The sequence below is a fragment of the Ostrea edulis genome, chromosome 9 (assembly GCF_947568905.1).
Source record: "Ostrea edulis chromosome 9, xbOstEdul1.1, whole genome shotgun sequence".
In the NCBI taxonomy this organism is placed as follows: Eukaryota; Metazoa; Mollusca; class Bivalvia; order Ostreida; family Ostreidae; genus Ostrea; species Ostrea edulis.
In genome coordinates, this window is record NC_079172.1 from 49,154,314 (window position 1) to 49,168,284 (window position 13,971).

General features: G+C 35.6%; 1 protein-coding gene across 1 annotated transcript in view; it reads right to left on the reverse strand.

Annotated features, from left to right (window-relative positions):
* Nucleotides 1-13,971, reverse strand: part of LOC125659228 (protein SERAC1-like) — a 43,337-nt gene that overhangs the window by 8,814 nt on the left and 20,552 nt on the right. The window contains exons 8-12 of the mRNA XM_048890834.2: nucleotides 10,483-10,596; nucleotides 8,808-8,970; nucleotides 6,123-6,273; nucleotides 4,265-4,421; nucleotides 1,149-1,249 (exon numbers count right to left, since the gene is read on the reverse strand). Coding sequence (XP_048746791.2) covers nucleotides 1,149-1,249; nucleotides 4,265-4,421; nucleotides 6,123-6,273; nucleotides 8,808-8,970; nucleotides 10,483-10,596 — 686 coding nt within the window. The remainder of the gene's footprint in view (nucleotides 1-1,148; nucleotides 1,250-4,264; nucleotides 4,422-6,122; nucleotides 6,274-8,807; nucleotides 8,971-10,482; nucleotides 10,597-13,971) is intronic.

Sequence of the window (13,971 nt, forward strand, 5' to 3'; positions counted from 1 at the left end):
AAAAAAATGCAACAATATAATGAATGACAGCCCCCCCCCCCCCCCCCCCAATTTTATTTTAAAGTAATGAGAGGGGCGATTATAAGGTAAAGGTTATGACTATTGGCCCCATGTCTCCCTCCCCTCTCTCTCTCCTGCCTTCTTAAACACACACTATACGATTTAAGAAGTTGATAGATTTTCATCAGATTGGTAATTTTAAAATCTGGTTGCCCCCCCCCCCCCCTTGAAAAAAAAAAATTATAAATTAAATCGATATCGGTAAATAGACTGTTTCCTTCGACACATTGTAGGTCAATGCATCAATTTAATTAATAGCAAATCTTCTATACCTTCTCCAGTGTAACGGTTAGAGAACTGATTCTAATTAGATCAGCATTGGCTAATGCATGTTACACTCTACATATACAGACCTCTAATGCTTTAAAAATATTATGATCTACAAAGGAACACAGTCAAAATGTTTGCAAACGAAATATCTCATTCAGGTATTTACCAAAAGTTGAAAACGTTCCATGCTTTCTGTGAGCGGGATTTCCGTCCGAGTGGTCAATGTTGATGTAGTATTAGGCTAATATAAATGTTTGCTGAGGGAATTTCTTTAAGATTTGGCTCAGCGGTAGGTTCAAATATGTATGGCGGAATATTAAATACTAATGGGATGTCATCGATGTCGGAACATTAATTATCCATTCTGTATAATTTATGACTTTCAATAGAATCTATTCACACACACATACATAGCTGCTGCAGCACATTGACACGTATGACGTCATGACGTATCACGTGACTAGATAGCTCATTAGTGACGATTTGAGAAGCGGAAGCTTTGAATATATGCAGATAAAATGCATGTTTGTATCAATTATTGGGAGTAATGAAACAATATAACAGCAGAAACATGCTTTATTAAGGTTACTCCTTCTGATTTTAATTACATTAAAAATCGTGGTAAAAACCCTTTAATAATACCTGATATACCAGGATTGATAATCATCAAAGACAACTTGTGTTAATTGGAGCACTCCAGGTCTGGCAGTCATGCAAGTTTCACACATTCATTTGAAGTATTAACTGCTGTGATATTCCTCCGACTAAATTTTATGAATTGTGTCTGAAAGATGGTATTTAATGGCCCTTACACTTACTTTTCTGTTTCATATGGACAGTTAGCATTCCATGTACTGAGGTTGGTGTCATACTCCACAGACAAAATTCTAACAAAAGGCACGTCCTCAGCCAACCAATCCTGTAAAGGAATTTTATCAAAGTTATACAATTCAAGATGACCATTATCTATCAAAGCCCTAATGCATAAAAAGGATTAAGGACACTCGATACTTACCAAACAAGAGGCCCATGGGCCACATCGCTCACCTGAGAAAAGAGTGTTTATGTTTTAAACCCAACATGGCAGGTGTGACCAGAAAATCAATAGGGGGTCATACACGTTGTAAATATGTGCATTAAGTGTGTAATTATAACAATTGAATGCCCTTCAGTCAAAGATTTTTGGTGCCAAGATTAATGATATTCACCAAGTTGTTCAAAAGGAATCGATGGCGAGTTTTCTTCTTCTTAATTTATAAATGAAGACAAAAATGAAATTATATCACTAGATTTATTTGGATGCAAAATTAACAAGAGCAGAAAAAATTGAAAATTTATCTACATTTACAAACATGTAGGTCAAAATTGTTTTTGTAAAGTGATCTGATGGAACAGGTGAGCCTTTGAGTTTACAAGTGTATATAAATAGTGGTGATCAGTCCACAGGCTTACAACTGAAAAAATATTTGTTTTTTAATTTTTTGGAAGTTTACCCAGTATATTTGAATGAAAAATGGAGATCAACAAAATTCAGTACATAGATGCTTTGAATAGAAATGATAACCATAAACAAGAAATTGTTTTGAAAATAAAAAATGAGCATAAATGGATTTAAGTGTATTATCCTTAAGTTTGTATCTTAACATAGAGGGTACCTTGGACATTAATATTTTTAATCAAGTGGTTGTGCATGAGCTTACAAGTATTCCAGTAAAAATTATGTGGGTGGGGTATATTGCTGGGTTTTTTTTTTCTGTGGGTGGGGTTTTGTTTATATTTTTGTTGTAGAGGGTGGGGTTAGATGATTTAATGTTTTACTGTTAGTGGAAGGTTCAAGTGTGGAGCCCAAATGAAATTATAATGAAGTTTAATAAAATATGTATCTTCATGAAATAAAGAGTCTGATTTTTAATACTTTGTTGTTTTTCTTCAAAAAACATTAGGTGTTGATGTTATCATGGAAGTGAGAGATTTTTGAACATACATTTTTTTTAAATATTTCAATGTCAAACTTTGAACCCCTATTGTGGCCCCTCCCTACCCCCTGGGGGCATGACTTGAACAAACTTGAATTTACACTACTTGAAGATGCTTCCATATAAATATGATTAATCACAGCTTTGCTATTCTTGAGAAGAAGATTTTTAAAGATTTTCCCTATATATTTGTGTGTAAAACTTTGATCCCCCCTTGGGGCCCCATCTTATCCCCGGGGGCCATGATTTGAACAAACTTGAATCTGCACTATGTCAGAAAGTTTTCATGTAAAAATCAGCTTTTCTGGCTCAGTGGTTCTTGAGAAGAAGATTTTTAAAGATTTTTCCTATATATTTGTATGTAAAACTTTGATCCCCTATTGTGTCCCCATCCAACCCCAGGTGCCCATGATTTGAACAAACTTGAATCTGCATTATGTCAGGAAGCTTTCATGTAAATCTCAGCTTTTCTGGCTCAGTGGTTCTTGAGAAGAAGATTTTTAAAGATTTTTCCTATATATTTGTATGTAAAACTTTGATCCCCTATTGTGGCCCCATCCAACCCCAGGTGCCCATGATTTGAACAAACTTGAATCTGCATTATGTCAGGAAGCTTTCATGTAAATCTCAGCTTTTCTGGCTCAGTGGTTCTTGAGAAGAAGATTTTTAAAGATTTTTCCTATATATTTGTATGTAAACTTTGATCCCCTATTGTGGCCTCATCCAACCCCCGGGGGCCATGATTTGAACAAACTTGAATCTGCATTATGTCAGGAAGCTTTCATGTAAATCTCAGCTTTTCTGGTTTAGTGGTTCTTGAGAAGAAGATTTTTAAAGACTTTTCCTATATATTTGTATGTAAAACTTTGATCCCCTATTGTGTCCCCATCCAACCCCCGGGGCCCATGATTTGAACAAACTTGAATCTGCATTATGTCAGGAAGCTTTCATGTAAATCTCAGCTTTTCTGGCTTAGTGGTTCTTGAGAAGAAGATTTTTAAAGTTTTTCCCTATATATTTGTATGTAAAACTTTGATCCCCCCTTGTGGCCCCATCCTACCACCGGGGGCCATGATTTGAACAAACTTGAATCTGCAATATGTCAGGAAGCTTTCAGGTAAATTTCAGCTCTTCTGGCCCAGTGGTTCTTGAGAAGAAGATTTTTAAATGACCCCACCCTATTTTTGCATTTTTGTGATTATCTCCCCTTTGAAAGGGACATGGCCCTTCATTTGAACAAACTTGAAAGCCCTTCACCCAAGGATGCTTTTGGCCAAGTTAGGTTGAAATTGGCCCAGTGGTTCTGGAGAAGAAGTCGAAAATGTGAAAAGTTTACGGACAGACAGACAGACGGACGCCGGACAAAATGTGATCAGAATAGCTCACTTGAACCTTCGGTTCAGGTGAGCTAAAAATGGATGCATGGGGTGATATATTTTTTTTGGCTTTTGGTTGTAATAAGTACAAACATAAAATCCCCTCCTCCAGTTAATGGACTTGTAAATTTTCTATGATGTTCAAAAGTTGAAATATATTACTCTTACCTTTATACCTCTATACAAATTTCCCACACTGTTTTAGACTTAAGAAGTCATGGGAATAAATTACATTCCATATGGTAAATTGTATTCATTTTACATATAAGAAATTAACACAAATTTGGTTTACATTTTCATAATTTTGGGGAAAAAAAAGTTTGCAGCAAGTGTCGTAAAGTGTTAATCTGAAGTATATCAATTTTTCAACTTTACAGCTAGATAAGGTATACCAGTTGCCTTAATATGTTTACACTATTTATGACTTCTAATACTTCATTACAGTACATTGCATGTAAGTCAGTGATATTTCCAAGCTATTACAAAATCTGTGAACTTTGCGAGGGGAGGTTGTACTGTTAAAACACACACAGTTAAAGACAACGGCCTACAGCTTTAGCCACGGTTAATTGACCTGCATACCTTCGGCCAGCAAAAGGTGTATGTTCCATTGCGGACACTCTCCTGAATGTCTGACATCTCGTTTTTGTCTACTACATTTCTGTCCTGCTGTCTCCAGGTTTTAAATGGTCCGCCCAGTAAGCCATGCACAAACACCAAATCTGCCATCACCCGGTCTCTACAACAATGTACTATCATATAATACAGTTTATCAGGAGTAACTATCAATTTATATGCTCTAGTATTACAATATTTCAATTTAAATTCATTGATAATATTAATAAGACAGATATGATTATAAGTAACGTAATTTTCTGCATTAAATGAGATCAATATTTTTTCACTAACTTGCTAGACCTGCTCTAATATACCAAACCAACTTGTATGAGGCCCTACAAGTTTAAAAAAACTGCTTCTGAAGATTAAAAAATCTCTTTTTAAGATCATCTAAATAGTTCATAAGGAGGCAGATAAGAATAAAGTAAGGGGAAGGAAAGATAACTCTGATATATAACACATTTTTAAAAACGAGTGGGCTCTAAATCTTTTAATTATTATTTTAGATTTTTAAATGAGTAAATGAGATCATTCTAAAATATGTTACATACAAATCATCTAAAAGAAATGAAATGCAACAAACTATACAATTACTTTCATTCAATTTTACTTGGCTTGCTAAAAATAGCCAATACATAAAAAAACCAACATACTGGATGATAAACATGCAGTACACAAAATCTGAATGTGCAATGCTTAAAGTTGGATTGGCAAAGTGGTCATTTCATTTACCATATCTTCATAATGAATGGCCTGCATGTATCAATGCCTTCTGAAACACCTATTAGATTTATACCGGTATAACTTACACTTGCAACTATCCCCATGCCCTACTGACCTCACAATAGTGCTAAATATAGCTGGCAAAGTCTTCGCCCTATTTGTCGAACCAACCAATCTAAGGATTTTCCTTAGAAAATAGTTAAAAATAAGCCTTTCGTTCTGTACTCCACATCAACCCTACTTCAGAAAATTATAGAATTTCAATGGAGTATTTTTTTGCTGCTTATAACTTGGATATGAAATAAATCATACTGTCATAAGGTACTACATGTAATTAATTCTATTCTGTCTTGTGAACAAATGCTACCTCTTTTACATGTTCTTAATATTGACTTATTCTGCCATTGATAATTCCTGTAAAATTTCAGACATTTTTGAATTGTCGGAATTTAGTACTTTTAGATAAAAATATATCTCTACGAGTCAGTGCATGAAAGCTGGTTATTCATTCTATGTATTAAGTGAATTGCTGCTCATAGGGAAATATCTATATTCACTGAATCTTTTCTCTTATATTTCTTTTGAAATTGACATTGCTTTCATTTGTGACAATGATCGAATACATGTTTGTTGCAAACGAGTTAAATCAGGTTTTTAGTACCACTTTTCTGTGTAATCATTACCAAATATGGAGCGTTGTCAAGGTCAAAGGGTGCATTGGCTGTTCCCTTTAAAGTAATGAATGGGCCAACGATATGCTATTTTAGTATTTAAATCAAGTTTATATTTCCAAAAATACACATAAATATAAACAATAAAATGTCTTCTTTCTTTGTTGTTTATCAGGTGATGAAAGTAGCAATCATTGCGGAAAACATTTGCGTAACCTGCTAATGCGTTATGACTCTTTTCTGCAATGCTTAGTGTTACCTTCATCACCCAATAAAACAACACAAAAAAGCATTTTATTGTTTAAATGAATTCATAGGCAGTGTCGTATCATGACAAAGAAAACTAGCCCAGCAGGCACTGATTTTTCAGTAAGATTATCAATATATCACTAAATGGGACAATATTTGGCACAATACAAAGCCTTTACTTTGATCTTTGTGTTGGATGAAGAAGGTAGACCCCACTGTGATACAGAAAGACCCCATCATCTCGGTCCAAATTCGCCAGAGCCTTTGATGCATGCAGCGATAACTGAAGATCTGAGGACTTGGACCACTTGTGCAGCTGTGATACCCAGCCTGCAAATGTAAAGGTATCATATCTGAAATTAGTGTGTCTCAGTGAATTTTGAAAAAACAGCATTTGGGAGTTAGTAGTCACAGTTCTCATTCTTTGTGTGGCTTCAAAAATTGTAGTCTTATATATTATGCAAGGTTCATATAAAAGTGTGTATAAATCTTGAATTACAGACCCTGAAGCGTGCTACTACACCTCCAAAGCGTTTCGTTTCGTGCCGTGCAAACCGTTCACCGTTCCGTGCAGACCGTTCAGCGTTTCATGCACATCGTTCACCATTCCGTGCAAACCGTTCAGCATTTCGTGCAGACCGTTCACTGTTCTGTGCAAATTGTTTCGTGCAAGAACCGTTCCATGCAGGATCAAGCCACGCCCATAGAAACGTGCAGATCGTTCAAACCACGCCCTTAGAAACATGCAGACAGTGCATGTCGTTTCGGCATGGGATGTAGGACATGTAACATTGTTGGGAATTTTGAAATGAAAACAGTTTATTATAAAACCACCAGGCAGAGCAAAATCCGATACCATTTTCTCACCCTTGGTAGTTTCTAGTAAGTTGAGAGACATGTATATCTCTGCCCTCGTTATCTTTTTAATTATTTTTTTATTTGTATATAGGAATAATTTATTTGTCTGGTTACATTTGTATGATCAAGTTTCTCTTTTTAGATAAAAAATATTTTCATCAAAATCGTTTATCGGAACTGTCTGCATAATGCAAAGACTGACCTGTGTATAACTTGTATATTCTATGTAAATTCCAAGGTCTTTTTTTTTTTTACCACAATAGAGGTCAGCTAATCCGTGTATTTGAAATTAACATTCGTACAGAAGGTGTGAAAATTGGCTGGGCAATTGAAATATGACAAAAGAGGTGTTTATATCTTTTGTCTCTCAAAACTGAATGCAGTTTTCTATAGGTTTAAAATGGAGGCAAATGCAACAATCTAATTAAAATTGGATGTTAGATCCACTTGCATATCTGTTGATCATTATACTGTAGTTAGTCATTATTTGTTTTATTTATTCATTCACATGATTTATTTCTCAATCTATTTGAATCCTATTTTGATTGCATGTTTACTTTTTGTTTTGTATTTTCCTTTCTTATCCAAGGTGACAGGTTCTCATCGCAAATTCTATGTCTAGATGCATCCCTCCTCCCGCCCGAGAATATGTCCCAGTCTTACGAGAATTTTTAAAAATCATTTTATCTGTTGTCATACACGTATGTAAAAATGTATAGATTTATTTAAGATCTGTCTTTGAAAAGAGGCCTGGAAACACAAAATGCACATGTGTTTTAACGGTACTCAGATTGAATGTACAAAATAGCGATGCAGACGCGACTTTTTCAATGAATTTAATAGAGCAATGAATAAATAAAGTTGAATAATAAATATTGTATATGACGATACAATTTATGCATCTTTTTCCTTTATTTCTGAAGTTAAAAATATTCATTTCTTTTTATTCCAACGTGTTCGTAAGTCATTAAACTATTCCTTGTTTAAACTAACCCCAGAATGAAACAAATAATGCTGAAAAAAAATCAAAGTGTGCAGGTCATGCCTAGCATTTTGTGCAGACCGTTCACAACCCTCTCCCCGCCCAAAAATATTTCAATCTTTCCGGATGAGAAATTTCTTTAAATCATTTTATCTGTTTTTATTCACGTACACATGTATATAAAATGTATAGCTTTATTCAACACCTGTCTTTGGGAAGAGGCCTGGGATATACAAATTGCAAATGTATTTTAACGACACTCAGAATGAATGTACAAAAATAGCTAAACAGACGCGACCATTTCACATTAAGTTTCAATGAATTTAATAAAGCAATGAATCAATAAAATTTGATTAATCAATATTCCGTGACGATATAATTGTTCTTTTATTTCCGAAATAAAAAAAGAATTAATTTGTTTTCATTCCAACATGTTCATAATTTATTGATCTAATAAAGCAAAAATGAAATTTACCGCGTCGTACAGGGGCAGTCATTCTAAAATGAATCATTATCATTTCTTCCTCAACTTTTTTTTAATATCTAGAATACTGCAATTATATTGAGACTATTTAAATCAAATAATACCGAAAAAAATCAAAGCATGCAGACCACGCCTACCGTTTCGTACAGACCGTTCACAAAACGTGCAAGCCACGCCTACAAAGTGGTCAGCATTTTGTGCAAAACATTTTGCGCAAACCGTTCACCGTTCTGTGCAGACTATTCAGCGTTTCGTGCAAACCGTTCACCATTCCATGCAGATTGTTCAGCGTTTCGTGCAAACCGTTCACTGTTCTGTGCAAGAAGCGTTTCATACCGTTTCGTGCAAGTGGTGTAGTAGTACACTTCAGGGTCTGTATGAGCAAGTGCTTGTGAATATATTGTTTGTTATTCAGCATTAGATGTGACTTCATGTATATTTGTTCATAGATTACATAATCTACATTATTTGCTACATGATGTATGCTCAGTCTGACGTCAATATAAATACATTTTTTCACACATATGGAGACTACCTTACCCCCTTTAATGATTTCTGGATGTACCTCTTCATGGACAGAAAGGTTTCCCAGAATCCTAGCAATCTGTCTTCTCATAACAATACTGTACTTCCTTTTCTGATAAGTCTGTTGCAGCAGTGGTAAAACTCCCATTTTCACCATCTCCAAGCAATGCTGTCGCACCTATAAAATCATATTCATAATATGTGTGTATGTGTAAATTCAATGTTACTAAACCTAGAACCCAATATTTCTGACATTGAAATGTTAATAAAACATACAAGAGGCCCATGGGCCACATCGTTCACCTGAGTCACCTTGGCCCATATCTGAAGACTTTCCATAAATATTTGCATGTAAAACCTTCGTCTTTATTGTGGCCCCAGCCATCCCTGGAGGCATGATTTTTACAAAGTTAAATCAAAACTATGTCAGAAAGCTTACATGTAAATGTCAACTTCTTTGGCTCAATGGTTTTTGAGAAGAAGACTTTTAAAGATGTTTCCTATATATTTGTATGTAAAACTTTGATCCCCTACTGTGGCCCCATCCTACCCCCAGAGGCTGATTTGAACAAACTTGAATCTGCACTATGTCAGGTAGTTTTCATGTAAATTTCAGCTCTTCTGGCCCATTGGTTCTCGAGAAGATTTTTAAAGATTTTTCCAATATATTTCTATACCCTGGGGTGATGATTTGAACAAACTTGAATCTGCACTATGTCGGCAAGCTTTCATGTAAATGTCAGCTCTTCTGGCCCATTGGTTCTTGAAAAGAAGATTTTCCCTATATATTTCTATGTAAAACTTTGATCCCCTATTGTGGCCCCAACCTTCCCCCGGGGGCCATGATTTGAACAAACTTAAATCTTCACCATGTCAGAAAGCTTGCATGTAAATCTTAGCTCTTCTGGCCCAGTGGTTCTTGAGAAGAAGATTTTCCCTATATATTTCTATGTAAAACTTTGATCCCCTATTGTGGCCTCAACCTACCCCAGGGGGCCATGATTTGAACAAACTTGACTTTGCACTATGTCAGAAATCTTTCATGTGAATGTCAGCTCCTCTAGCCGAGTGGTTCTTAAGAAGATTTTTAAATGACCCTACCCTAATTTTGCAATTTTGTGATTATTTCCCCTTTGAAGGGGACATGGCTCTTCATTTGAACAGACTTGAAAGCCCTTTACACAAGAATGCTTTGAACCAAGTTTGGTTGAAATTGACCCAGTGGTTCTGGAGAAGAAGATGAAAATGTGATAGTTTACAACGGTTTGGTCTGGGAACGGAATGATGAACAGTTTGAACAGAACGGTTTGGTGTAGGAACAGAAAGTTTCTATTCGAGAACAGAATGGTTCATTCGGTGTGGTAGTACGCTTCAGGGTCTGTAATAATAATTATAAGATCAAGAAACAAGAGAACAAACAATATGTTCCCAAACTTTGTTGCGAATGAAATCTAGCCTAGGAGAAGAATCAGTTAAAAAAATCCACAGGTGTTCGATTAAATATCGTTCAATGTCTCGTTGATTTTTGTCAAAGATTTATTTTAAGGCAATATGAATTCTTTTCATAGTCCAGTAAGAAAATAAATTTAGTTACTGATGTTGAACTGGACTTTCTCTGACTTACTGTTAGTCAAGGTTAATGCACAAGTTTTTCTACAAAGGAACATTGTATCTGTAATGTCATACTTACATCAGAGTGACTTATCAGAGCTTGTAGACAAACAATTTCAACTCTTTCTTCAGGTCCTCTGTTTACAGTCTTGGCAAAATCAACCCCAGGTCCTCCAAAACTCCAGTATCCTCCCTAGATGTGTTTATGATTATTTAATTTCAACAAGGAATGGTAATCAAACATCTATCAATATATATATATATATATATTATTATTATATATATATACATGTACACAGTTGCCAATCAATACACATGCAAGTATTTTCATTTTGTATTAAACAGGAAGGTAGAAAATGTAATGAATTAGATTGGAACCTGGGCCCCTCAAATCTCTAGTCAGGTGCTCTATCAACTAAGCTATCTGGCCATCACTGAACAAATCCGTCTGACTGCAAGACTCCTCCCTCCTTAAATGTCTCCTTACCTTGAAGACATCAACCCAGGATCTTTATACCCTGGCAGGCATTTTCACCTGTCAATTCCAGGGGATGGTCTATGTACCAGGAAAAGAGAAAATGCAACACACCAGTTGAGGAACCAGAGCCCTCTAAATCTCTAGTCAGATGTTCTACCAAATGAGCTATCTAGTCACCTTGTCTATATCATCCCCCAACAAACCATGATAGTATTGTACAGAGACATCTGAGACCACTGGACTTTGTACCTCCTCCCCGTTCTCTTTTGGTAATCTATCATCTTTTATGTGTGATTTTCTTCTATTCATATAGTCAACATTTCAAAGTCTGTTGCCAGTTTACACTCTTATTTAGTATATAAAAGTTTGATTGCTATAAATATGTGTATAAGCATACTTCATTAATCAAGATCATAAATCACCAATATCAATTTTGTTGAAGAAATTAAATCTAGAGGGGAGGAAGGGGGGGGGGGGGTTACAGTCCAATGGTCAAGTGCCTAATCCATTATAAACCATTCAATAAACTCTATTTTTGTTTTTCAGCACACAAATAAAAAACTGAAGTGATAAAAACCGTAGTTATTCTATTGAAGCCGATAGGTGCCAGGGTATAGAATTAATATTTATTTAACTGGCAGCCGCCACTTAATTTATGTGGCGGCCGCCACTTAATTTAACTGGCGGCCGCCACTTATTATCTGGCGGCCGCCAGTTAATTTATGTGGCAGCCGCCAGTTAATTATATGGCGGCCGCCAGTTAATTTATATGGCGGCCGAGACTCAAATTAAATCATTTATATGGCTGTCACCAATTATTCAATTCCTCTCTCTTACTCTATCTCTCTCTCAAAATGAAAGGGGTGCAATCCCTCCCAATGCTTAGTAATATGTATGTGATATATATATACAATTAAGAGCATTAAATTATTGTTTTTCGATTGTACTGTTAAATACGTAGAACCACGGGACTGACCCTCCATTTTTTTGACAACGTTCAATTTCTGTTATTTTCACATGCAAACTAAATTATTTTCCATGTGAAATAAGATTAATTGGCGGATTGGCCTCCACCCCACTCTTTTGGTGGTAGTAATGAATGGTAAAAATGTAATAATGAATTAACTGATCAATTGAAGGATGAGCGGGACCCCCTCCCTCCAATTTAGGAGTACGAAGTTTGGACAAAAGAGACATTTTAGGTTCCTTTTCTGCTTGTCAACAATTTCTCCTCCGACTGTCCCTATACACTTTGGAAAACAATGCTGCATGTTTGCGTACTATTCTAAATCTTTCCAAAATAATCACTCAGCGATACGAATTATATTGTTTTTGCAATTGGCAGCCGCCATATATGAATTAAGTGACAGCCGCCAAATAAAATAACTGGCGGCCGCCAGTTCATTTATATGGCGGCCGCCAGATAATAAGTGGCGGCTGCCAGTTAAATTAACTGACGGCCGCCACATCAATTAAGTGGCAGCCGCCACATCAATTAAGTGGCGACCGCCAGTTAAATAAATATTAATTCTATACCCTGGCACCTATCGGCTTCCGTATTATTCCAATTACATCACATGAATTCCACTTATTATTTCCCTAAACATTGGACTGTATTGTGAATAAATACAAACCAAATTCCATAAAAAAGTAAACAATCTCATATGCCCTGAAAGTGCAGAGGATCAACAGTTGAATTAGGTAAAGGCTTCTCTCTTCATTATTTCTAAAGTATATACTCAGTTTGGTTGCTTGATGCTCAGGAATCAAGAAAAACAATTTGAAAGAAATTTCACATTTTTATTATATGGGTCATAAAAGCCTTGCCCTAGCTACCACCAGAATCCCTGACCCCAAGGTAAAGAAATCCTTGCTCATCATGATTATATACAATTTGTCTGCTATGATGAACGTTTATTATAAATTAGGTTACGGACCCGTTGACCTAGAAAAAGATAGAAATGCAAAATTTCCAATTGTTTCCTCTAACTGACAGTAATGAAATAAACAACATGGAAATAACCACAACCTCTGGTATGAAAAATATGGGTGATATATCAACAAAATGGATTGTATTCTGACACTGATTTTGATATAGATTGGGTTCAACATAAATATTCTTCTCTTCAAAACGCCCCATTTTTATCAAGATGTAAACACATGGTTTGATTCAAAGAGAGGAATACAATGGACAATTTAATGGTGAACAACCTTGAGGATCTAGACTTTGCTGACCACCTAGCATTGCTATCCCATCGTATAAAAGACATGAGAGACAAAACCAAGAAACTATATGAAAAGGGGAGAAAGATCGGATTGAAAGTTAACATCAAGAAGACCAAAATAATGAAAGTTATGACCAGGAAAGGGGGAACAATATCAGTTGAAGGTGAAGACATTGAGGAAGTAGACCAATTTACATACTTGGGAAGTATTGTAAGCAAAACAGGTGGGACAGAAGAAGACATTAATTCTAGGATAAGCAAAGGAAGACAGGCATTTGCCATGCATGCTAAAGCCTGTATGGAAATCCAACATACTATCTACAAATACAAAAATCAGAATATTCAACAGAAACGTAAAATTTGTTCTACTCTATGGATCTGAATCCTGGAGAATTACCAAAGGACTCCAACACAAAATCCAGGTGTTTCTCAATAAATGTCTTCGTTATATATGTAGAATATGGTGGCCTCAAACTGAATTTCTATATTCAAACAAAGCAAGACCCAGTGGATGAACAAATTAAACAAGAGGCCCAAGGGCCTAGAATCGCTCTTCTGATAAATTGTACAACCCAACCATTTCTATTCTTAGCCTCTTAGTATTCTAAATCTTTAGTTAAATCCTAAGAATTCAAAAAAAGTAGGTCAATGTGACCTACTTTTTGGTTTACACATTTTGAGAACCCAAGAAATATCAACTGACAAAGTTTGATGATTTTAAGCCAATTAGTATCTGAATATTGAAATATAGCTGTCAAATTCCAATCGTAGGTCATGATGACCTACTTTTTGGTCAGCGAACTCTGAACATGCAAGACCCATCAACTGACAAAGTTTGATGACTGTAGGTCAAATAGTATCTGAA